Raw genomic sequence first — 23,123 nt, 5'->3', positions numbered from 1 at the left:
AACAGACTTGTGAGCAAAGTTACAGCTCACGGAATAAAAGGGATTTGGCTGAACGACAGGAAACAGAGAGTCGTGGTTAATGGATATTTTTTAGGCTAGAGGCAGATTGGTAGTGGAGTTCCTCAGACGTCAGTGTTTGGAACCCTTGCTTTTCCTGATTTATATTAATGACCTTTTTTGATGCATATGTCATGATTTCAAAAGTTGCAGATGACACAAAATATGGAAGCATTGTGAACTGTGAGGAGGATATTGTAGAACTTCAAAATGACATAGACAGGTGGGTAGAATGGGCGATAGATGAAATTCAATGGTAGGAAGAACATGGAAAGGCAGTGTTAAGAGTACAACTCTAAAGGAGGTGGATGGGCAAAAGGATCTCAGTGTTTTTGTGCATAGGTCATTGAAGGTGGTAGGACGAGAGAGCAGTTGAGAAAGCAGTCTGGAATTTATGAATAGGGCATAGAGTACAAAAGCAAGGAGGTGGTATTGAACTTGTACAAGGCACTCACTTGAGCTCAACTGGAGTGCTGCATCTAGTCTGGGCAGCGCACTTCAGAAAGAATATCAGAGAGATTGCAGAAAAATTCACAAGAATGATGAGGGACTCTCAGTTATGATGATAGCTTGGAGATGTTAGGTCTGTTTTCCTTAGAGAAAAGAAGGCAGAGAGGAGACTTGATAGAGGTATTCAAAATGGCGAGGGGACTGGACAGGGTAGACAGGGAAAAACTGTTCCTACTCATGGAAGGGTAGAGAATGAGAGGGAACAGGTTTTACGTAATTCGTAAAAGAAGCAAAATTGGGCTGGGGAAAACATTTTCACATTGCAAGTGGTTAGGATCTGGAATGCTGTGCCTGAGATTGTAATGGAGACAGGTTCAATTGAAGCATTCAAAAGGGAATTATCTTCTTCGGTCATCACTCAGTAATGAGTGTGATTGTCCAGCTAAGAAACTCCGTGTTACTGGTCATGGGTTCGGTGCATGGCTGATGAACATGATCCTAGATCCGCATCTTCGACCGCACACTTGGCAGCCGGCAGGTGGGATCGGTACTTGGCCTTTAGATTGCTGGTATTCCTTTCTCAAGCTCCTTTAAAGGGCCTCCTCTTGCTGTCAGGTGTTCTTGACGAATTGTGTCCCTTCAATAAGGAGGTTCCTCCACAGGGCCGGCTCAAGGCACCGGCAACTCGGGCTGTCGCCCGGGGCGCCATGTGCTCGGGGGCGCCAGAGACTCAGGTCCCGCGCATGCGCAGTTGGGCCGGTGCCAACCAGCGCATGCGCGGTGGCCGCCCGCCCCCGGGGCGGCCCCCCGGCTCGGTCCGCCCCCCCAGCTCGGTCCGCCCCCCCAGCTCGGTCCCCCCCCCCAGCTCGGTCCCCCCCCCCAGCTCGGTCCCCCACCGCCCCCCTCGGGTCCGCCCCCCTCAGGTCCGCCCCCCCGCCCCGCCCTCGGGTCCGCCCGCCCCCCGCGTCCGCCCGCCCCCCCGCGTGTCCGCCCCTCCTCGGCCCCGCCCCCCCTCGGGTCCGCCCCTCCTCGGCCCCGCCACCCGCCCCCCCCCCGCCCCCGCCCCCCGCCCGCCCCCCCGACCCCCCGACCCCGCCCCCCCCCAACCCCGCCCCCCCCGACCCCGCCCCCCCCCCGACCCCCCCCCCCCCCGCCCCCCCCCGGCCCCGGCCCCCCCCCCCCGGCCCCCCCCCCCGGCCCCGGCCCCCCCCCCCAAGGGCGCCGAAGTTCAGCTTGCCCGGGGCGCCAGCAACCCTAGAGCCGGCGCTAGTGTTCCTCCAGGTAGGTTTCTTCGAGCAAGGGTCTCCTTGTTCTCAACGTCTATGTTGCATTTCTTGAGGTAAACCTTCATGGTGCCTTTGAAGTGCTTCTTTTGACCTCCTCTTGTTCAGAAGCCTTCTTCGAGCAGGGTGAAGAAGATTTGCTTTGGCAGTCGGGACTCTGACAACGTAAGCACATAACCGGCCCAGCGGAGTTGGTTTCAGATGATCATGGCCTCGAAGCTGGTGCTCTTTGCTCCATCATGGACACTGATATTAGTAAATCTGACCTCCCAGCTGATGTGGAGAATGCATCTCAGACCTCAGACACTGAATGAGGTTCTGAGTTCCTTTTTGCAGTTCGGTGCACAGAATTGAACACAACCCCGGGGGGGGACCTTTGACAGGATTGGAAGTTCTGGAAAGTCCTGCCCACTGTGTTCAATTCTGTGCACCGCACTTGAAGAAGAACTTCAAGGCTTCAGAGAGGATGCAGAAGAGATTGACTGGAATAGCGGCAGAGATAAAGAACTTCAGTTATGTGGAGCGACTGGAAAACCTGGGCTTGTCCTCGTTAGAGGGTGGGGAGGAGATTTGATAGGTGCTGAAAAATGTACGATTTCGGATAGAGTAAATATGGGGAAACTGTTTCCAGTGGCAGGAGGGTCGGTAACCAGAGGACACATTTTGAAGGTGGAGAATCAGAGGCAATATGAGGGAGGAAAGAAAGTACGTAGTGACAGGCTTAGATTTGAAATGCACTGCCAGGATATAGTGCTGCTAGCAGGTTCATTAATGACTTTCAGCATGGAGTTGGACATGGAGGGGAGAGAGTTACAGGGCTATAGGGAAGGAGCAGGGGAATGGAACTGATTGAATGGTTTTCACACAACCAGTACAGACACAATGGGCTGAATGGCCTCCTTCCATGCTATGCCATCCGATGATTCTACGAAAAGCTATGTTTGGCTTTCAGAGTTCCATGATGCTTTTAACATGGCTCAAAGCTGTCAGAACTTACAAGCATGAACTTACACCATTTAGAGACACAATTTGAGTGAGAACTCAATTTAAAATAATTATGGGGAGCTGTTGCTTTTGTGCTGAGAACATTAAGCTGTCCTTAATCTTGAGCTGTGATGGAGGAACATTTCAACTAAGTAGCTCAAGCATTAAGTGATGGCTGCTGTACGTTGATTGAACACTAAGAGCACTAAGGGATAGTGGTGCATTAAACTGCAAGAACACGGGCAATTGCAGAGGATACTCAATACGCCTTTGCAACAACCTTCTATAGATTAGTGAGGGAAGAAAGAATGGGATATTTGAGTCTGGGCATTTGGTCACTATACAATGCTACAGGCTTCTGATGTTATTCAGTGCTATTACACGTGCTTTACTTAGACACTGAATGAGGTTCTGAGATCCTTTTTGCAGTATCGAGGGGGGGGGGGGGAATCCCACCTAATATTACAGCTGAGGCCTAACCCGCGTTTTATTACGGTTTTATCAAATGATTTTATCGGTGTTGATAAATTTACTGTCTCTCTCCAAGGGTGGTAATGTAAGAAGCAAAGCTGATGACAACTATCCAAGCACATGCATTATCATTACCACCTCCTTACCCTATCTGTAGATTTGCATTTGAGCTGTAAGTACGTACATAGACATAGAACAGTAGACATAGAACAGTACAGCACAGAACAGGCCCTTCGGCCCTCGATGTTGTGCCGAGCAATGATCACCCTACTTAAACCCACGTAACCCGTATACCCGTAACCCAACAATCCCCCCATTAACCTTACACTACGGGCAATTTAGCATGGCCAATCCACCTAACCCGCACATCTTTTGGATTGTGGGAGGAAACCGGAGCACCCGGAGGAAACCCACGCACACACGGGGAGGACGTGCAGACTCCACACAGACAGCGACCCAGCCGGGAATCGAACCTGGGACCCTGGAGCTGTGAAGCATTGATGCTAACCACCATGCTACCGTGAGGCCCCCTACGTCAGGGTTCTCTGAAAAGCAAAACTTTGAACCAGTGCATTTGAATTCTAAATTATTCCTTTGCATTCCAGTTGCAGGTATTTGAGTCTTCCTTCGTTTCCTCCAGTATCCAAGGCTTCTTTTCATCTTCTCCACTTCACGCTTTTAAAAAGATGCCATTCACCTCGCATTCTCCAACACTGACAATGATTTGCTGGTTGTCCTCTCTCCCTTTCTCACGTACCTTTAAATTCTGAGGTTACCAGCTTTCAGACTCGGACAGCGCCTCGGCACTTTGGCACACAAGCCTTGCAGTTATCAGTAGCTGTTTTAAATTGAATTATTTCTCCTGTTCAGGCTTCAAAGTGAGTTAAAATCATCCAGCTTTTCCGCACTTAAATATCCTGGTGCACTCAACGCTAGAGATGAGGCGGCGAAGGAATTCTAGCTGCGAGGCAATTCAAGCGTCTCATGTTTTTCCCAAAGGTTCTGAGATTCACATTACTGTTAAGAGTTCATCTTCAAATCTATAGTTTCTACATTCAGCTTGTCCTTTATTTTCTGCAAGCAAGCACTAAAGTCTCCATCTTCCCTTTCTCACTATTTTTATACAAGGAACTTAACAGAGGCAATTTATCAAATTATTTCATAATAAAGCAAGCATGAACTGAAACAAACTGCAATATATTAGGGCACATAATATATACTTAGTCCCATTTTCATAACCATAAAATCTGTTATAACCTGCAGCCTCTATTTGACCTGTATGAGTCAGCATCTGTGGCCTCTTTCACTTTTTAGCTTCCTCGTTCTCTGGTTTTGCACAGACACATGACTGAACAGTGACAAATTGACATTTTTCATTCATCATGCTTTGCAGTCCAACCTTGACAGTGCAGTTTCTTGAGAGAAAAATCACAGAATGGCTAATATAGATAAACTATAAACATCTACGAAAACCAAACTTGCCCGCCGTAGTCTGGTTGTCAGCCAACAGTCAGGGCTCTGAGGCAACACACAGGACTGGATAATTGAAGGCATCACGTCAGTAATTTTACAGGAAAGTCGCCTGCTGCCTGCAAATTGCAGTTTGTTATTGGCGTTTGGGAAGTTCAATCCAGAATGGCTACTTGGATTCGGACACCTGCACTGACGCAAGAGTAAGCAGGGCTAACTCTGACTTTGGCAGATAGGGGAAAACAGCTTGGCAGTAGCAGATAAGTCTTCAGCGCTCTGAGTCATCCGGACTCGAAACGTCAGCTCTGTTTCTCTCTCCACAGATGCTGCCAGACCTTCTGAATCTTTCCAGCATTTTCTGATTTTATATCACATTTCCAGCAGCTGCAGTATTTTGTTTTTATCTTGCCTTTGTATTAGACAGCAGATCAGTCATCCATTATACACCTTTCTGACTTCTATTTCTGTCGGCTTTAATGGAAGCAAAAATCAGGAGAGTCAAGTTGCTGATTCACTATCACCCAGATTACACCATGGCCCAAAGTTAAAGTTACATTGGATGATGAATGCAATTTCTCCAGTTAGTAGTCAAGGCTGCCACTCACCTCATGCAGACAGCTTGTGACCAGACGTACGGGGCGTGGTTTAACGTGAAAGAAACAGAGTCCCGTTTTGTGCCCGTGTAGCAGGGTGCTTCTCAGCGCCTGCAGTGTTGAGAGCAGCCCTGCTATCTAATGGGACTCTAACAACTTTTTCTCCTCGGCAAGGGACACGCAGCCAAAACCGCACTTAGCTCATTTCCTGTTCTGATAGGCTCAGCTTGCCCGTGCAGGAGGAGTATTTGTGGATCTGAGCGCCATTTTAAATGCCGCCCCGATCTTTCGACCCCAATCTGATCCGTCACCATGGCCTCCGGACCACGTCTCCCACCCCCCTCTCCACTGCCCAAACTTACATCTTACAGGGTCTTCGAGCTCCCCCTCTCCCCACCTTTAAGGGCAAGGCACCCCCGGGTTCAATCCCTGGCACAGGCAACCTGGCACCCAGGTACCTTGGCACTGCCAGCCTGCCACCCTGGCAGTGTCCCTGCCAGCCTTTCAGTGCCACCTGGGAACCCTAGCAGTGCCAAGGTGCCTGGGTGCTTGCAGGAGTGCCAGGGTACCACCCTTCCCAGAGCCTGGTCACCAGGGGGCCACCAATGGCATGGGAGACCCCCCCAGATGCTGTTACACATGGTCCACGCTTGTGTGGACCAGTGCTAAACATCGTCATGGCGAGGCCTCCCAGACGAGGCCATTAGCTCCCAGGCCTGGGGGAATATAGCATAGACATATTTAAATGAGCAATTAAATACGTTAATCTGAATCATGCCCAGTGAGGGTGAGATCCGGAATGCAACGTCTCGCAAAATTTTTTTTAATCCCGCGAGGCGTTCCGAGCATCGCGAATCTCATGAGAGGCCTCTCGCGAGGTTGAACCGCTTTGTTGTGTCACCAAGTCGGGCGCGACAAGGCCATTAAATCACGCCCAGACAATAGCATTCCAGTGAAAAATTACAGTAGGAAGAAAAAAATAATTCAAACAACCAACCTGCTTTCCTGGCCCAACGATAGTCCAGCGCCTTGCTCCACCAACCTGGTTAGGTTACTAATTTCCTGCTTCAGAGTAAGAATGGTCTCCTTTCCTCGCTTTTCCTGTTCAAGAGATGAGTCGACCATTTTCCAAGCTTTCTCGATCTCCTTTTGTTTAAAAAAAAACAAATGGCACAGAGTTAGCCCAAACATGCAGACCTTGCGGTGACCCTTCATTTTTTTAAAAAAGAGATTTGGAATCCATCAATTTGATACAATAATAATTATCTGTAATGACCAGAAGAATTCATATTCCATTGTACCGTAGCACAGTGGTTAGCACTGTTGCTTCACGCCGCCAGGGTCCCAGGTTCGATTTCCGGCTTGGGTCACTGTCTATGTGGAGTCTGCACGTTCTCCCTGTGACTGCGTGGATTTCCTCCGGGTGCTCCGGTTTCCTCCCACAAGTCCAAGAAAGACGTGCTGTTAGGTGAATTGGACACTCTGAATTCTCCCTCAGTGTACCCGAACAGGTGCCAGAGTGTGAGGACTAGGGGATTTTCACAGTAACTTCATTGCAGCGTTAATGTAAGCCCACTTGTGACAATAACGATTATTATTATTATTTATTATTGTCACAGGTAGGCTTACATTAACACTCTCTTCTGTGACGGTGTTGACATTCTCGCAATAGAGTGTTGTTAGAAGCTCAATGGTTTTGCTGCATTGACTGAGCTCCAGTTTGTTCACCTTTCTGACACTCCCTTGGGGGACTGACTGGCTACAATGTGGCTGATGATAGTGGAAGGCTGCTGTGGTCTCAATCTGTCTCAATCTGCACTTCTGTTTCCCGCCTGAAATCTCTGCTGCTTTTTCCTGACTGTTCATTGAACCTGCAGGTGCTAATGGCTGCTTGCAGTGTTAAATCTTTCCCTTGCAATGGCTGCTTACAGGCAGGATCGCTATGGACCTCGTAGAGTATTCAATCTCTGACTAATTCACCAGAAGCGATACCAAATCCACATTTCTTCACAAAGATTTTCAAGGTTGCCACATATGATTGTGTCGATTCATCTGCTCTATGCTTCGTCGAATTAGATGTCCACCTGTCGAGGATTTTATTTTACCGACAGACAAATGTTCTCAAACTTTTAAAAAATTATTTGGTGAAGTTCTTGTGCCATACTGCCATAGTGGTTAGCACAATTGCTTGACAGCTCCAGGGTCCCAGGTTTGATTCCCGGCTGGGTCACTGTCTGCACGTCCTCCCCGTGTGTGCGTGGGTTTCCTCCGGGAGCTCCGGTTTCCTCCCACAGTCCAAAGACGTACAGGTTAGGTGAATTGGCCATGCTAAATTGCCCTTAGTGTCCAAAAAGGCTAAGTGGGGGTTGCTGGGTTGCGGGGATAGGGTTGATACGTGGGCTTGAGTGGGTTGCTCTTTGTAAGGGCCAGTGCAGACTCAATGGGCCGAATGCCTCCTTCTGCACTGTAAATTCTATTATTCTATGACACCATGTATAAGTGCTGGATTCTCAAACACTGGCCACAAGGACTTGTAACAAACAATACTTAATTTACTAGCAGAGCAGCTACTCCATGCTTGTGCTCTGCCCGCTCCAGGGAGAACCCCCATGCTTCCGACACATGACCCTTTTTGTAGCCATCACGTGACCACTCGGTCTACACACACCAACTACTGTTGACTTTGTGGTGAATTATATGCATCGTAATTCACACTGCATTGCCTTGCGTTGTATTGTGTACTTGTGGGCTCTGTATGAGAGCCGTTGCGCGGCTCTGCCCATAAGGGGAGATGAGGAGTTTGTACTGGGCTCCACCCTTGGCTCCGCCCATGGCTCCTCCCACTAACCGGAAGTATAACGTACTGCAGCCGTAAGCCTGCTCTCAGTTCCTCTGGTCGCAGGCTGGCTTAGTTGTAAGACTATTAAAACCACAGTTTACTTCCAATCTTGTGTCTAGTGAATTGATGGTCACATCAGACTCTTAACTTCCCTCTGAACTGGGCTGGTAAGCCACTCAGTTGCACTGGCAGCACCCTGTGATGGGCAATAAATACCATCATTGCCGCAGCACCCAAAATCTGAAGCTGAATAGAAAGAGGGTTCCACCAAACAACAGAACCTTGTGAACAGCAAGGAAAATACAAAATGTTCTGCAGATGGCAGCCCACGCAAGTGTGATAACAGGCTCCAACAGCAGAGATATTTGGAGCAAGGTTGTCAGCTATCTTGCTACGAGTTTTGTTGGAATGACAGAATGTAACAACAAACTTGCACATATACCAAGTACATGTTCAAGTTCAATGATAAATATTTCTCTCTGAAATATGTCTGTGGCACTACATCTCCAAGTTAAGTGATTTAAGGGCTATATTTATAGCTCTTTTAAGATTTTCAGGTGGATCACAATTAGATTTTTAAAATGAGAATTGCATTGCTGCGGAAGTCACCAATCACAACAATAAAATAATGAAGCAGCAAGCAACTAGGCTGAGGAATTTTAGTCTCCAGCTATAATAAAATCAATGCTAGTATTAAGGACAAGGTCAGAAAGCTGACTGGCTGCAGTTTTCTCATCTTCACCTCAGCCAAGCTTGCTAACCCTGCAATTCATACAAGAAGCTTTCACATTATCACAGCAGGAGACATCAGTCGTGTGGTACAGGAAAGACAGGATGGTGCACATTTTGAGGTTCAGCACTTTATTTCCGTGTTGTGTCTTATCACGTTGATAAAAGACCTTCCGATCACAGACGACCAATTTCTCAGTGTTGAAAATGTGGACGCACGTTTAAAAGGAAAAGAGAATATTCGGACAAATAGCCAAAATGATGCAGCATTGGTGTGTGCAGAGAGATTGGAAAGATGTTCAAACCACTCTTGGAAGTATTAAATGCATTGTGGTCACAAAACTTCAAAAACCAACATGATTCCATGGGTGAGGTCACGCAAAACAGCAACAGGTATGGTACAAAATTTTTAAAAATAAATTTAGAGTACCCAATGATTTTCTTTTTGCATTTAAGGGGCAATTTAGTGTGGGCAATCCACTTAACCTGCATATCGTTTGGGTTGTGGGGGTGAAACCCACGCAGACAAAGGGAGAATGTGCAAACTCCACACAGACAGTGACCCAAGGCCAGGATAGAACCCGGGTCCGCAGTGTTAACCACTGCGCCACCGTGCCACCTGGATTGGTACAAAGTTGTCTCCTTGTTCTCAGGCTCACCTTGGCCTGTCAGTGTTCCAGTGAAGCTCAACACAAGCTCGAGGAACAGCAACTCATCGACAATTTACAGCCCCCAGGACTCAACATTGAGTTCAACAATTTAGGACCATGAGCTCTGCCTCCCATTTTGACTTCAATCGCAATGTACCTCTTTGAATTTTGTTTTTCATATTTTTACTTTTCAACGGCACTGTTCATTCCTCCCTTTGCCTTTTGTTCCAGCACATCTTTAGTCATGCAATCTCTGCCGCCCTCTACCCTATCGCAGAGCTTCCCTTTTGTCCTTCCTCCCCTTCCCCCTTTCATGAGCACAAACCCCATCAGATTTCTACGTTCCTTCAGAGAGTCATATTTGTCTTGAAACCTTAACTCTGTTTTTCTCAGAAATTAGGCTGCCAAATCTGCTCAAGCATTTCCAAAATTTTCTGTTTATTTTTAAATCCAAATGGGGCTTTGTCTGTTGGAAAAACATCAAAATATGTTTGAAGTTGTCGAATGTGATTAAGTAAATATATTGTGTTCCAGTAGATTATCTGAACTGGAGAGGCTGGGTAAGCTGAGGAACACGAGTATGAAATACAAAATAGTTCTGTTTGAAATGAGGAAGAGTCTGGGTGCGATTCAGCGGATTTAAAACTAAGTCCGCTTTCGGACGGTGGGATAATTCTCAACGGCCAAGGGCCAAGAATCACCCCACCATTCAACAGCACTGTACCGTTTTCTTTGGCCTCGGGAGATTCTCCCTGCCAAGATTGCACTTAGAGGGATTTTCTGCTGGCAAGCTGATCCCGCCAACAGGAATGGCTGCTCACAGATCGGGACGCCATTTTGATCAGTAGCCCTGATCTCCCCCGCGTCTCCCCCCACTTTCTGGATACCCCCCCCCCTCATTCCCCAACCTTGTCACGGCTCCTGGGAACACTCCTCTCATCTCCTCCCCCCCCCAATCCAATTGGAAAGGTACCCCCAGGACCCAAATATTGACAGTACCGACCTGACACCCGAGCACCCTGGCAGTGCCCCGTCACTGAGGGTGCCCGGCTGGCACTGCCAGGATGTTAGGCTAGCAGCGCCAGGGGGGTGCACCAGGGTACCACCCTGCCCTGCCCCCAACGACCTGGGGGTCTCTAATTTCCTGCAAATCCCCCCCCCCCCCCTCTCCGCGAGGTGCCACTAAGCCGGGTCCACATTTGTGTGGACCAGAACTAAACGGTGCCCTGGCGAGGTCTCACAGGCATGGCGTTCGAGTCTGGGGTGTTAGATGAATCCGGTGTCCGGGTATTTAGGCTCATTTCCAAATGCAGATCTGGATCTTGCCCAGCAAGGGTGAGATCCAGATCACACCGGGCAGAGCGATTCGGGTGACTCACGATCGGCCCAATGACCGACGCGGTGCCCGATTTGGAGCTCTCGCGAGATTCACCCATTGTGCCCGGATCCACACCGACACAGTGGGGTTGCTGAAACGGCCCCTTTGTTTTTCACAAGTCACTGACTTTCAGAAGCCACCGAAATATGTGGCATGTATGTGGGTTTCTGCAGTAATTTAAAAGCAGAAGGACAAGTTCCTGCAGGAGAGGATACACTGAATTTCTTCAGATAGATAAGGAGTAGCAATAGCTGTAGTTGTACAGTTCCGTAGATTTAACATCACTGTCTTTGGGAGTCAGAGACAAATTTCCCAGTGCTTTTTTTCCTAAATGAATTACAGGATTTTTATCAGGCATTTTTTTTCTCTCCACAGGAGATTGTGTAACATGATGTACATGGTTCTACCCATCTGGCTGGGTCGACCTTGAAGAACCAGATAGGAGGCCAGTATTCGTAAAGAAACAGTATTGGGTAAATTTATGGGATTGAAGGCTGATAAATCCACAGGGCCTGATAATCTACATCCCAGAGTATTTAAGGAAGTGGCATAGAAATAGTGGATGCATTGGGCGTCATCTTCCAAGATTCTACAGACTCTGGAAAGGTTTCTGCAGGTTGGAGGGTACCTAACATAACCCCGCTATTTAAAAAGGGAGGTAGAGAGAAAAGAGGGAATTATAGACCAGTAAGCCTGACGTGAGTAGTGGGGAAAATACTAGAATCCATTATCAAGGATTTACTAGCAGAGCACTTAGAAAACAGTGGCAGGATCGGACAGAGTCAGCATGGATTTATGAAAGGAAAATCATGCTTGACAAATCTACTGGAATTCTTCAAGGATGTAACTAGTAGAGTTGATGAGGGGGAGCCAGTGGATATGATTTATGTGAACTTTCGGAAGGCTTTTGACGAAGTCCCACATAAGAGATTAGTGTATAAAATGAAAGCACATGAGGTGAGGGGTAATGTATTGGGATGGACACAAAACTGGTTGGTAGACAGGAAACAAAGAGGAATAAACGGATTTTTTTTCCAAATGGCAGGCAGTGACTAGTGGGGTACCGTAGGAATCAGTACTGGGACTATTCTCAATATAGATCAATGATTTAGATGAGGGAACAAAATGCAATGAGTGGGATTCATCGACCTCTTGGTGCCCAACTTGGTGGCAGGAAGAAGTCGTTGATTCTCGCGAAAGGCCTAGAACAAAATTTGCGACGCTCATTTAACTGTGCACCAGCCCAATTGACCCGGGCCTGGTATTCATAGGCCTCGCCAGAGAGGCCACAACTGGCGCCGTTTGGTACTGGTTCACAAAGGCATGACTCAATTGTGGTGGCACCTCGGAGGTCACACTGGGAAGTGGAGGCTGGGGACAGGGCATGGCGGGACCCTGGCACTCCTGCTGGCACCCAGGCACCTTGGCACTGCCAAACTGGCATACTGGCACTGCTAGGGTGTCAGGTGATACTGCAAGGATGGCAGGGGCATGGCCAGGGGAGCTAGGTTGGTGATGCCAAGGTTCAGGCCTGGGGGGACCGTTGCCCATGACGGGGGTGGGGGGGGGGGGGGGGGGGGGGGGGGTGCGAGGATCCTAGAAGAATTAAGTTGGATGAAGTTGGGGTCGCCCTGAAGCTATGATGTTCGAAAGATCGGGGTGGAAAGATCGGGGCTGCCTTTAAAAATGGAGCCTTGATCCGCGAGTAGTCTTCCTGCACTAGCGATAAAGTGCAGGAAATGATTTTGAGTGGCCACGGCAGGGCGAAACTCCCCGAGGTTAAAAGAAACAGCAATGTGCCGAAGAATAGGGGGATATTTCTCAGCCCTGCAGGTGCCAAGAAACACCCCATTAAAGCACCATTCGGCGGACTTACACTTGAGTCTGCTGAATCGTGCCCAATATCTCCAAATCTGCAGATGACACAAAGCTGAATGGGAGGGTGAGTTGTGAGGAGAATGCAGAGATCCTTCAGTGAGAGTTGAACAAGTTGAGTGAGTGGGCAAATTAATGGCAGATGCTGCGTAATTTGGAGAAATGTGAAGTTGTCCACTTTAGTAACAAAAATAGGAAGGCAGATTATTATCTGAAGGGCCATAAATTAGGACAGAATTTGTACAATGAGACCTGGTACCAGTCGCTGAAGGTAAGCATGCAGGGGGTCAAGAAGGCAAATGATATGTTGACCTTCATAGCAAGAGAATTTGAGTACAGGAGCAGGAATGCCTTACTGCAATTATACAGGGCCTTGGTGAGGCCACACCTGGAATATTGTGTGCACTTTCCGTCTCCTTATCTGAGGAAGGATGTTCTTGCTACAGAGGGCGTGCAGAGAAGGTTTACTAGACTGATTTCAGGGACACAGTAAGAAGTCTTACAACACCAGGTTAAAGTCCAACAGGGTTCTTTCAAATCACTAGCTTTCGGAGCATTGCTCCTTCCTCAGGTGAATGAAGAGGTAGGTTCCAGAAATTTGTATATAGACAAAGTCAAAGATGCGAGACAATGCTTTGAATGCGAGCATTTGCCGGTAATTAAGTCTTTACAGATCCAGAGAGAGGGGTAATCCCAGGTTAAAGAGGTGTGAGTTGTCTCAAGACAGGACAGTTGGTAGGATTTCGCAAACCCAGGCCAGATGGTAGGGGGTGAATGTAATGCGACATGAATCCAAGGTCCCGGTTGAGGACGTACTCATGTGTGCAGAACTTGGCTATAAGTTTCTGTTCAGCGATTCTGCATTGTCGCTCGTCCTGAAGGCCACCTTGGAGTAAGCGGGTCAGCGCCGTTCGGCTCACCCTAGTCCAACGCCGGCATCTCCACATCATGGATTTCAGGGATGGCAGGACTGGCATATGAGGAGAGATTGAATTGGTTAAGATTGTATTCGCTGGAATTCAGAAGAATGAGGAGGGATCACATATAAACCTATAAAATTCTAACAAGACTAGACAGGGTAGATGCAGGAAGGATGTTCTCAATGGTCGGGGTGTTCACAACCAGGGGTTACAGTCTGAGGATTCGGGATAGACCATTTAGGACTGAGATGAGGAGAAATGTCTTCCCTTAGAGAGTGGACACCCTGTGGAATTTGCTACTACAGGAAGCAGTTGAAGCCAAAACACCGTGGGCTGGATTTTCCATTTGGGTGACTCTGTTCTCCCGCCGGAGCAGAATTGCACCAGTTTTACGATTCCCTTGCGGTCGTAAAGCGGGATGCAATTCAGTGTCCCACGCCATGCAAATTTATGCATGGTGTGGAAAACGAGGGTTTCTCACGGCATCCCGCGACTGGGCCTTCATTAATACGTCATGATGAGCAGGCGGCCTGATGGTGAGGTCTCGCGGCCGGCAAACCCCACCCCTCTCGCACCGCAAATCGGCCCTGACCCTCTCCCCACTGCAAATCGACCCCTGCACCCACCCACCATACAGCAGCCTCCAAACCCCCAGATTTACTGGGTGCCCTATCCCACCCCTGAGAACAGGGGTGACCCGACCTGCCCCCCCCCCGCCCCCACCCCCCCGGGACTTCTGTAATAGAGGTACCCACCCCCAGGACCGCTGTACTAGGGAGAAATCTCTGTAATAAGGGAATCCTCCAGGGGCCCAAACTAACGGTATTCCCCCCCCAGGGACCCCTGGTATAGGCGGACCTCCACCCCAAGGGACCCCTGTAATAGGCACTCCCCAGGGAGTCTGTAATAGGGAGACCTCCCACAAGAGCCCCTATAATCCCCCCACAGGAACCCAAGTTATATGGATCCGCAAGAGACCACTGAAATTGGGGGACCACCACAGGGACCCCTGTAATAGGGACACCCCCCACCGGGACCCCTGTAATCAGGGGCCCCTCCCCACAGGAACCCCTGCCTAAAAGAACCCCCTGCACAACTCTTCGCCAGTTTAAAGATCCAGGAAGCCCGAGAAAGTAAGTTAACTGGAGTTAATTTAAGGTAAAGGAAATGACCACTATGTCGGGGTACAACAAAACAGATCCCGGTCGGGACTGCAAAAGTGCTGTTCCCAGTTCGGGCCGGCTTTTACAGAGTGAGGTAATGAGCCCCAGCTCGACGGGCCTCGGCCCACCAATGAGGAAGCTCATACTGTACCTGTCCCATGGGGCGATCAGTTAGTGTATCCCTATTGGCCTTGTAAAGGTTATTACAGTTTGAATAAACTAAAAGACAAAATGACTTTACGAATCAGGTGATTTCCTTTTTAATTACTATTCCGCAAATGCGGCGAGTCGTAAAGGCTGCCGTGAAACTGGCCGTGTTTCACGGCAGCCTCCGCGCCCCCTCCCGGGACCCGATTCTCCCCCCCCCGGGCGGGGCTAGCAATGGGGCCCCGTGAACCACGGCATCGCGGCCTTAGCACCGTCGCTAAGTCCGCGTGCCAAGCGTCACGCCGGCTGACGCGCACGATGACGTCAGCCGCGCATGCGCGGATTGGACGGCTCCAACCCGCGTATGCGCGGGGCCGTCATCTCCCTCGGCCACCCCGCGGACTGATCCTGCGGGGCGGCGGAGGGAGAAAGAGTGCGTCCATTACAGACGCACTGCCCGCGATCGGTGCCCACCGTTCGCGGGCCCATGCCCCCCTTGGCACGGCCGTGGTACTGCCGTGCCAATCGGGGCCCTGGATGCCCAGAACGGGCATGTTGCGGCCGTTTTTACGACGGCAGCAAGCGGGTGTGTTTGCTGCCGTAAAAACGGCCGTAAAGGCCTGGAAACTCGGCCCATCGGCCTGGGGAGAATCGCTGTTCGCCGTAAAAAACGGCGAGCAGCGATTCGTGTCGTGGGGCGGCCGTGGGGGGGGGAGAATAGCGGGAGGGCGTGAAAAATGTCGGGGACGCCCTCCCGCTATTCTCTGACCCATCGTGGGCAGCGGAGAATCGCGCCCAAGTTACCTTACAGAGAATACCTACTGCTGGTTACATGGATAAATACCGAACCTTAGTATGCGCTGGTGGAACCTGGAGGAGCAGTGATGATAAACTTGTAGTTTAAATTTCAAATGCTTTGAGCATTTGCTGAGTTGCCAATCTTTGAAATATAATGTAACCGAGCTGCATATTGGTTAGCTTGTGCACCTGTCTACATGCAAACTGCGAAATTTTGAGATAATGTCTATTGAGAAATGGTTCACTCTACATTTCACAGACAAATCAGTGTAGTCCAGCCCCACCAGAGAATTGTCACAAACCTCACCTGCTTCAAGGAGTCTATAGTTGACTGGTCATCTTGCGAGAGCTTCAGTGCAGTTGTCACCTTTGTCGAATTTGCAACAATCTCAGCATTTAGGTCCTTGCATTTTGCCATCAGGCGCTTCTCATTTTCGTGGGATTTCTTGAGGGCCCGATGCAGCTTTTCATACTCAACGCGAAATTTCTCCAGTCCCTTGTCTCCCGTAAGTTCAGCAAGGACTTCTTGGAAGTCCCGCTCCAGTGCCTCGAAGGCATGATCCTCCAGAATTACTGGCTTGTCCTGCAAAAGAAAATGGAGAGGGGTCGGGTGTGGAAAAGGGAGGGGGTGGGAGCGGGACAGGGAGGGAGGGGGAGTAAATTAGTTGCAGGTACACAAATCTCTTAAAACAGAAAAAAAGCTATCTTAAAACATGATTTTAATCTCCTCTCTTGCTTCTCTGATCAGAAACATATGCAGTTGTCCTTTGGAATGCATTTATATTTGTCGCAATGCCTTAACTTGGGAGTTTGCTTCATAAGCCAAAATGTGAAAAGTTCCATCATACTAGAGATGATCTCCAGATAGAAAATGCTACAAATAAGCCAACTAACTTGGTGTGCACAACAAATGCCTGTAGATTTCTTTGTTTCACTTTGGTATGCAGGTATTTATGCAGGAACTTCTTCCTTTCAAATATATTCTTGTATCCCTTTTCCTGATCCACTTTTTGTTTGGCACCAGCAGCCAAAATGTTGATGGCATGGACCGTCCACAGTCTGCCACTGAGAGCAACTTGCTTTTGTACGTAAAAAAATGTCCAAACAAATTGACATTTGACACCATGCCACAGAAGGAAATATAGAATTAAAAACTTAAAATGCTGGAAACACTTGACAGATCTGTGGAGAGAGCGAGCGAGTAATAGAGTTAATGTTTCAGGCCAATGAGCTCTCCGCTCCTCTCTCCACAGATGCTTCCTGACAGGCTGAGTGTTTCCAGCATTTTCTGTTTTTCTTTCGCGTTTCCAAGACCTGCAATACGTACTTTGCTTTTTGCTTAAGGAGTTATTGGGAAAGATGGCCAACAAAGCTTGCCATGCACAAGACCAGACTTGAAGAAGTGTAGAGACCTACCATAGAAACATAGAATTCCTACAGTGCAAAAGGAGGTCATTCGGCCCATCGAGACTGCACCGATCTAAAAGAGTACCTTACCCAGACCCACTCACCCACCCTATCCCTGTAATCCCACCTAAACTGCACATCTTTGGACTGTGGGAGGAAACCAGAGCACCCGGAGGAAACCCACGCACACACGGGGAGAACGTGCTAACTCCACACAGTCAATCGTGGCTTAATTTTGACCTTGGTGCAAACATCTGCTTTTGGTCAGACTATCAGTAGAACTGCTGATGGTGCAGTTTCCTTGAGCTACACGAGCAAACTGAGCACCAGGTTCAGTTCCCGCTGCTTGCCATCAGATCCAACTTTAAAGTTCCCGCTTAGATGACCTGGAAAAACAGAGTGAAGTACTGGTTTTCAACCAACCTCAGGGCACTAAATGTTATTCAGGATGGATCGATTGCAAGACAGTGGAAGAATAGAAAAGCAGCAAGGAGTTAATCTTAAATTGTATGAAAAGGCAACAGGCGACAGATACACTGAAGGGACCGCCATCAATACCCCATAGTCGTCAAACAAAACGACGATGTTTGAAATGAGACACATGTCGCTTACTACATGCAGATAATTTCTGTCGAAGTCAACACAACGCACCGGGAAGCTCGAATGGTCAGGTTCCCATCACTTAACTCGAGGGAACACAGACCCCCTCCCCCATCGGCTCGTTCCACTGGCCAAACCAGACAATGTGCTAGTGCTCAGTGCTGATCGACTGTGTTTCAATTGCAATATTAATAAACATAAATGCAAAAAACGCTGCAGTGTTTGCACTGGCAATGCATAGACTTCGGCTCTTGTCAACCTGTGCCTAAAGTATTGGCTGAGCGGAGTGCAGCCCTACCAGGAGAAAGTGTACTTTATGTTTGTGTTCACTACACTTCTCCACAGGTTAGATGGAGAGACATCTATAAGAGCCACATATAAGGGATCATCACACCAGGTGAAGTTTCTGGACAACCCCAACTGAAAAATCAAAGTAAAGAAAGACTTCATTTATATAGTGTCTTTCGCAACCTTGGGATTTATCAAACACACTTTCCGGCCAGTGAAATCTGTTTTGAAGTGTGGTGATTGGTGTGACATAGGAAACCAGTCAACTTGCACAGGGAAGTTCCCACAAACACCAGTGTGACAATGACCAGGTAGCCTGGTTTATGTGACCATGCCGGAGGGATGGATATTGGCCAGGGCACCGGGGATAACCTGCCACTCCTATCCATACCGGTGCCCCAGGATCCCTGCCACCCAGCTCAGGCTCGGTTCATCAACCCAACGGAAAGACTGCGGGAGTGTCAAATCCTGGAGTAGGACTTGAACCCGCAGCACCTCCAGACCCAGAGGCAAGAGTGCCACCCACTGAGGCGCAAAGAGGATGCCACCCACTCCACTGGCTTAATGCACCCAATGGAGGGTGACATGGGACCCGGACCTGAGGAAGGTGAGCCTCTTCAGGGGGGGACGTACATTTGGGGGGGGGGGGGGGGGGGGGGTGCGGGGAAGGGGAGCGGTGTTAAGAGGTGGAGTGAGTTTGAGGGAGTAGAGGTTGGGGTAGGTTTCCTCCTCCTGGGGGTGGGAATGAGGACGGGGTGAGTTTGGGGGGAGGGGATGAGGTAGGTTTGCTCGTGGTGGGGATGAGGGTGGGGGTGGTGAGTTTGTGGGACGGGGGTGTGATAGGATTGCTCCTCCGGGGGCTAGGGAGGGACGAGGGTGGAGTGTGTTTGAGGGGTGGGGTGGGGGGGTTGGAATAGGTTTCCTCCTGGTGGAAGTAGGGGTGGGGATGAGGATGGGGGTGGAGTGAGTTTGGGGAGGGGGCAGGGGTAGGTTTGCTCCTGGTGGCGGTGAGGTGAAGGTGGGGGTGGAGTGGGTTTGGGGGAGGGGTTTGGGGTAGGTTTGCTCCTGATGGGGGTGGGGATGAGGGTGGGGTGGGGATGGGGTGAGTATGGGGAGGGTGTTGGGGATGAGGATGGGGTGCGGGTGGGGATGAGGATGGAGGTGGGGGAGGGTGGGGGTGGGGTGTGTATGGTGAGGGGGTTGGGGATGAGGATGGGGGTGGGGTGAGTATGGGGAGGGGGTTGGGGATGAGGATGAGGGTGCGGGTGGGGATGAGGATGGGGTGGGGGAGGGTGGGGTGGGGATGAGGATGGGGAGGGGGCTGGGGTAGGTTTGCCCCTGATGAGGATGGGGGTGGGGTGGGGATGAGGGTGTGGGTGGGGTGAGGTTGGGGAGGGGGTTGGGGATGAGGTTGGGGTGGGGATGAGGGTGGGGGTGGGGTGAGTGTGGGGAGGGGGTTGGGGATGAGGATGGGGGTGGGGATGAGGGTGGGGGTGGAGTGGGGTGAGTATGGGGAGGGTGGTGGGGATGAGGAGGGGGGTGGGGGTGGGGATGAGGGTGGGGGTGGGGTGAGGAGGGGGCTGGGGTGTGGAAGGGGGTGGGGATGGGGATGAGGAGGGGGTGGGGATGAGGGTCGGGGTGGGGTGAGTATGGGGAGGGGGCTGGGGTGTGGATAGGGTGGGGATGGGGATGAGGAGGGGGTGGGGATGAGGGTCGGGGTGGGGTGAGTATGGGGAGGGGGCTGGGGTGTGGATGGGGGTGGGGATGGGGATGAGGGGAGTGGGGATGAGGATGGGGAGGGGCTGGGGTGTGGATGGGGGTGGGGATGAGGATGGGGTGGGGTGAGTATGGGGAGGGGGCTGGGCTGTGGATGGGGGTGGGGATGAGGAGGGGGTGGGGATGAGGAGGGGGTGGGGTGAGTATGGGGAGGGGGCTGGGGATGGGGAGGAGGCTGAGGTGTGGATGGGTGTGGGGAGGGGGCTGGGGTGTGGATGGGGGTGGGGTGAGTATGGGGAGGGGGCTGGGGATGGGGATGAGGAGGGGGTGGGGGTGAGGAGGGGGTGTGGATGGGGGTGGGGATGAGGAGGGGGTGGGGTGAGTATGGGGAGGGGGCTGGGGATGGGGAGGGGGCTGAGGTGTGGATGGGGGTGGGGGTGGGGAGGGGGCTGGGGTGTGGATGAGGGTTGGGGTGGGGAGGGGGTGGGGATGAGCATGGGGGTGGTGTGAGTATGGGGAGGGGGCTGGGGTGTGGATGGGGGTGGGGATGAGGGTGGGGTGGGGTGAGTGTGGGGAGGGGGCTGAGGTGTGGATGGGGGTGGGGATGGGGAGGGGGCTGGGGTGTGGATGGGGTGGGGTGAGTATGGGGAGGGGGCTGAGGTGTGGATGGGGTGGGGATGGGGGGGCTGGGATGTGGATGGGGGTGGGGTGAGGATGGGGAGGGGGCTGGGGTGTGGATGGGGTGGGGTGGGGAGGGGGCTGAGGTGTGGATGGGGGTGGGGGTGGGGAGGGGGCTGGGGTGTGGATGGGGGTGGGGTGGGGAGGGGGCTGAGGTGTGGATGGGGGTGGGGGTGGGGCTGGGGTAGGTTTGCTCCTCCCCTGGGTGAGGGTCCATGTGGGCTCGCAGGCAGCCATGCACTTACCGCCATGGTGGTTGCTGAGTGTCAGGCAGAGGGAGGGAGGAGGTGGGTGAGGATGGGAGTGAGGGGAGGGGGGAGACTTCGTCCCTGCCCGGTTCCCGGTGCAGCCCCCGCCGCCGATCCGCTGTCTCAGACCCGCTGTCCCCCCTCTGGCAGCAGCTCCCTCGCGTCCTTCCGGTCTCCTAGCAACCACGCAGGCTACGTCACGGCGTGCGTCGCTGACCCCGCCCCGTCCCCTAGCCCCGCCCCTATCCTTTATATGTCTGGCCCCGTCCCTCTCTACCTGACCCCGCCCCTGGCCCCGCCTCTTTCCCCTGGCCCCGCCCCTCCCTCCCTTCCTGGCCAAAAACAGCAAAACCTGTTGAGCAATTTAAGACAAGTGAGACAGAATAAAGTTCCCATTTATTGCTGGAAGTTCAGACACATGGAAGGCAGTTTGGAAAATTAATATGATGCAAAATAAATTTGTCTGATCCCCCCCAAAAGACTTTAAATATTAAACCCAGTTGGCAATAGGCCATCAACCTACTGGACAATTTAATCATCGCGATTGCCCAGCAATCATAGAACATAGAACATAGAACAGTACAGCACAGAACAGGCCCTTCGGCCCTCGATGTTGTGCCGAGCAATGATCACCCTACTTAAACCCACGTAACCTGTATACCCGTAACCCAACAATCCCCCCATTAACCTTACACTACGGGCAATTTAGCATGGCCAATCCACCTAACCCGCACATCTTTGGACTGTGGGAGGAAACCGGAGCACCCGGAGGAAACCCACGCACACACGGGGAGGACGTGCAGACTCCACACAGACAGTGACCCAGCCGGGAATCGAACCTGGGACCCTGGAGCTGTGAAGCATTGATGCTAACCACCATGCTACCGTGAGGCCCATGCAGAGGAACGTCTGTTATCCTCAATTCTCCTTTGGCAAACAGGCTGATGGCCAATCCGTTCGGACCGCATCATTGGATATTCCTCCTCTCTGAGGCCAATGAGTCGGACATCCAGAGTCCTGTCCTTTCCAGCTCCGTCTCACATTTCCATTCAACGTCCCAGTGTCCCAACATTTTCCCCTCAAACTGGTTCAAGAGTCCCAGTTTTTCAGTTTTCCCAATTATTCTGCAGGAGGGAGCTGTTCTGTGGGTGGGTCATCTTGGGCTTCAGGCATGGGACTTGGTTCTTAGGCAAACTGTAGACATACTCTGGTATCTGCTTAACAGTTGGTCATTATGTTACAGATGGGGGTGTGAGTTAATTTAAACAGCATTGATTTCTCCTCATCATCCGCCCATTAGCAAAAAGGTGTTTTGATTTGCTTCCCCCTTCGCAAGCGGTGGCATATTTCCCAACCCCTCAGTTAATTTTATATTAATTAATGCACAACAATAGGATGAACTCAGATTTGTACGGGAAGGCATTATTTCTGAATCCATGAACGAGAGGTCCATGTCACATGACTCCCACCTCATCACACTATCTTTTCCAAAAGGTATGTATCCTCCGTCTGGGTCTCTGAGATAGAACATAGAACATAGAACATAGAATACTACAGCGCAGTACGGGCCCTTCGGCCCTCGATGTTGCGCCAACCTGTGAAACCATCTGAAGCCTATCTGACCTACACTATTCCATTTTCATCCATATGTCTATCCAGTGACCACTTAAATGCCCTTAAAGTTGGCAGGTCTACTACTGTTGCAGGCAGGGCGTTCCACACCCCTACTACTCTCTGAGTAAAGAAACTGCCTCTGACATCTGTCCTATATCTATCACCCCTCAATTTAAAGCTATGTCCCCTCGTGTTGGTCATCACCATCCGAGGAAAAAGACTCTCACTGTCCACCCTATCTAACCCTCTGACTATCTTATATGTCTCTATTAAGTCACCTCTCAGCCTTCTCCTCTCTAACGAAAACAACCTCAATTCCCTGAGCCTTTCCTCGTAAGACCTTCCCTCCATATCAGGCAACATCCTAGTAAATCTCCTCTGAACCCTTTCCAAAGCTTCCACATCCTTCCTATAATGTGGTGACCAGAACTGCACGCAGTACTCCAGGTGCGGCCGCACCAGAGTTATGTACAGCTGCAGCATGACCTTGTGGTTCCGAAACTCAATCCCCCTGCTTATAAAGGCTAGCACACCATATGCCTTCTTAACAGCCCTATTAACCTGGGTGGCAACTTTCAGGGATTTATGTACCTGGATGCCGAGATCTCTCTGTTCATCTACACTACCAAGAATCTTGCCATTAGCCAGGTACTCTGCATTCCTGTTACTCCTTCCAAAGTGAACCACCTCATACTTTTCCGCATTAAACTCCATCTGCCACCTCTCAGCCCAGCTCTGCAGCTTATCTATGTCCCTCTGTATCCT

General features: G+C 50.7%; 2 protein-coding genes across 4 annotated transcripts in view; one reads left to right on the top strand and one right to left on the bottom strand.

Moving 5' to 3' along the window:
• The window catches only part of cfap58 (cilia and flagella associated protein 58), a 257,337-nt gene extending 236,428 nt beyond the window's left edge, over positions 1 to 20,909 (bottom strand). Inside the window, exons 1-3 of one of the 2 annotated variants that reach the window (XM_038773430.1) lie at positions 20,742 to 20,909; positions 16,115 to 16,390; positions 6,306 to 6,454 (exon numbers count right to left, since the gene is read on the bottom strand). In XM_038773430.1, the coding sequence (XP_038629358.1) occupies positions 6,306 to 6,454; positions 16,115 to 16,390; positions 20,742 to 20,747 (431 nt within the window). In that variant the 5' untranslated portion in view covers positions 20,748 to 20,909. Of the gene's footprint in view, positions 1 to 4,502; positions 4,584 to 6,305; positions 6,455 to 16,114; positions 16,391 to 20,741 lie in introns of those variants that run through there. The other variant, XM_038773431.1, reaches the window with a different exon arrangement.
• Positions 8,880 to 23,123, top strand: part of LOC119950738 — a 122,162-nt gene continuing 107,918 nt past the window's right edge. For both annotated transcript variants that reach the window (XM_038773433.1, XM_038773432.1), the window contains exon 1: positions 8,880 to 9,269. In XM_038773433.1, the coding sequence (XP_038629361.1) occupies positions 9,200 to 9,269 (70 nt within the window). In that variant the 5' untranslated portion in view covers positions 8,880 to 9,199. The remainder of the gene's footprint in view (positions 9,270 to 23,123) is intronic.

The sequence above is a fragment of the Scyliorhinus canicula genome, chromosome 16 (assembly GCF_902713615.1).
Source record: "Scyliorhinus canicula chromosome 16, sScyCan1.1, whole genome shotgun sequence".
Taxonomy (NCBI): Eukaryota; Metazoa; Chordata; class Chondrichthyes; order Carcharhiniformes; family Scyliorhinidae; genus Scyliorhinus; species Scyliorhinus canicula.
The sequence above is the reverse complement of the archived record's forward strand: the minus strand, read 5'-3'. Positions and strand labels throughout refer to the sequence as shown.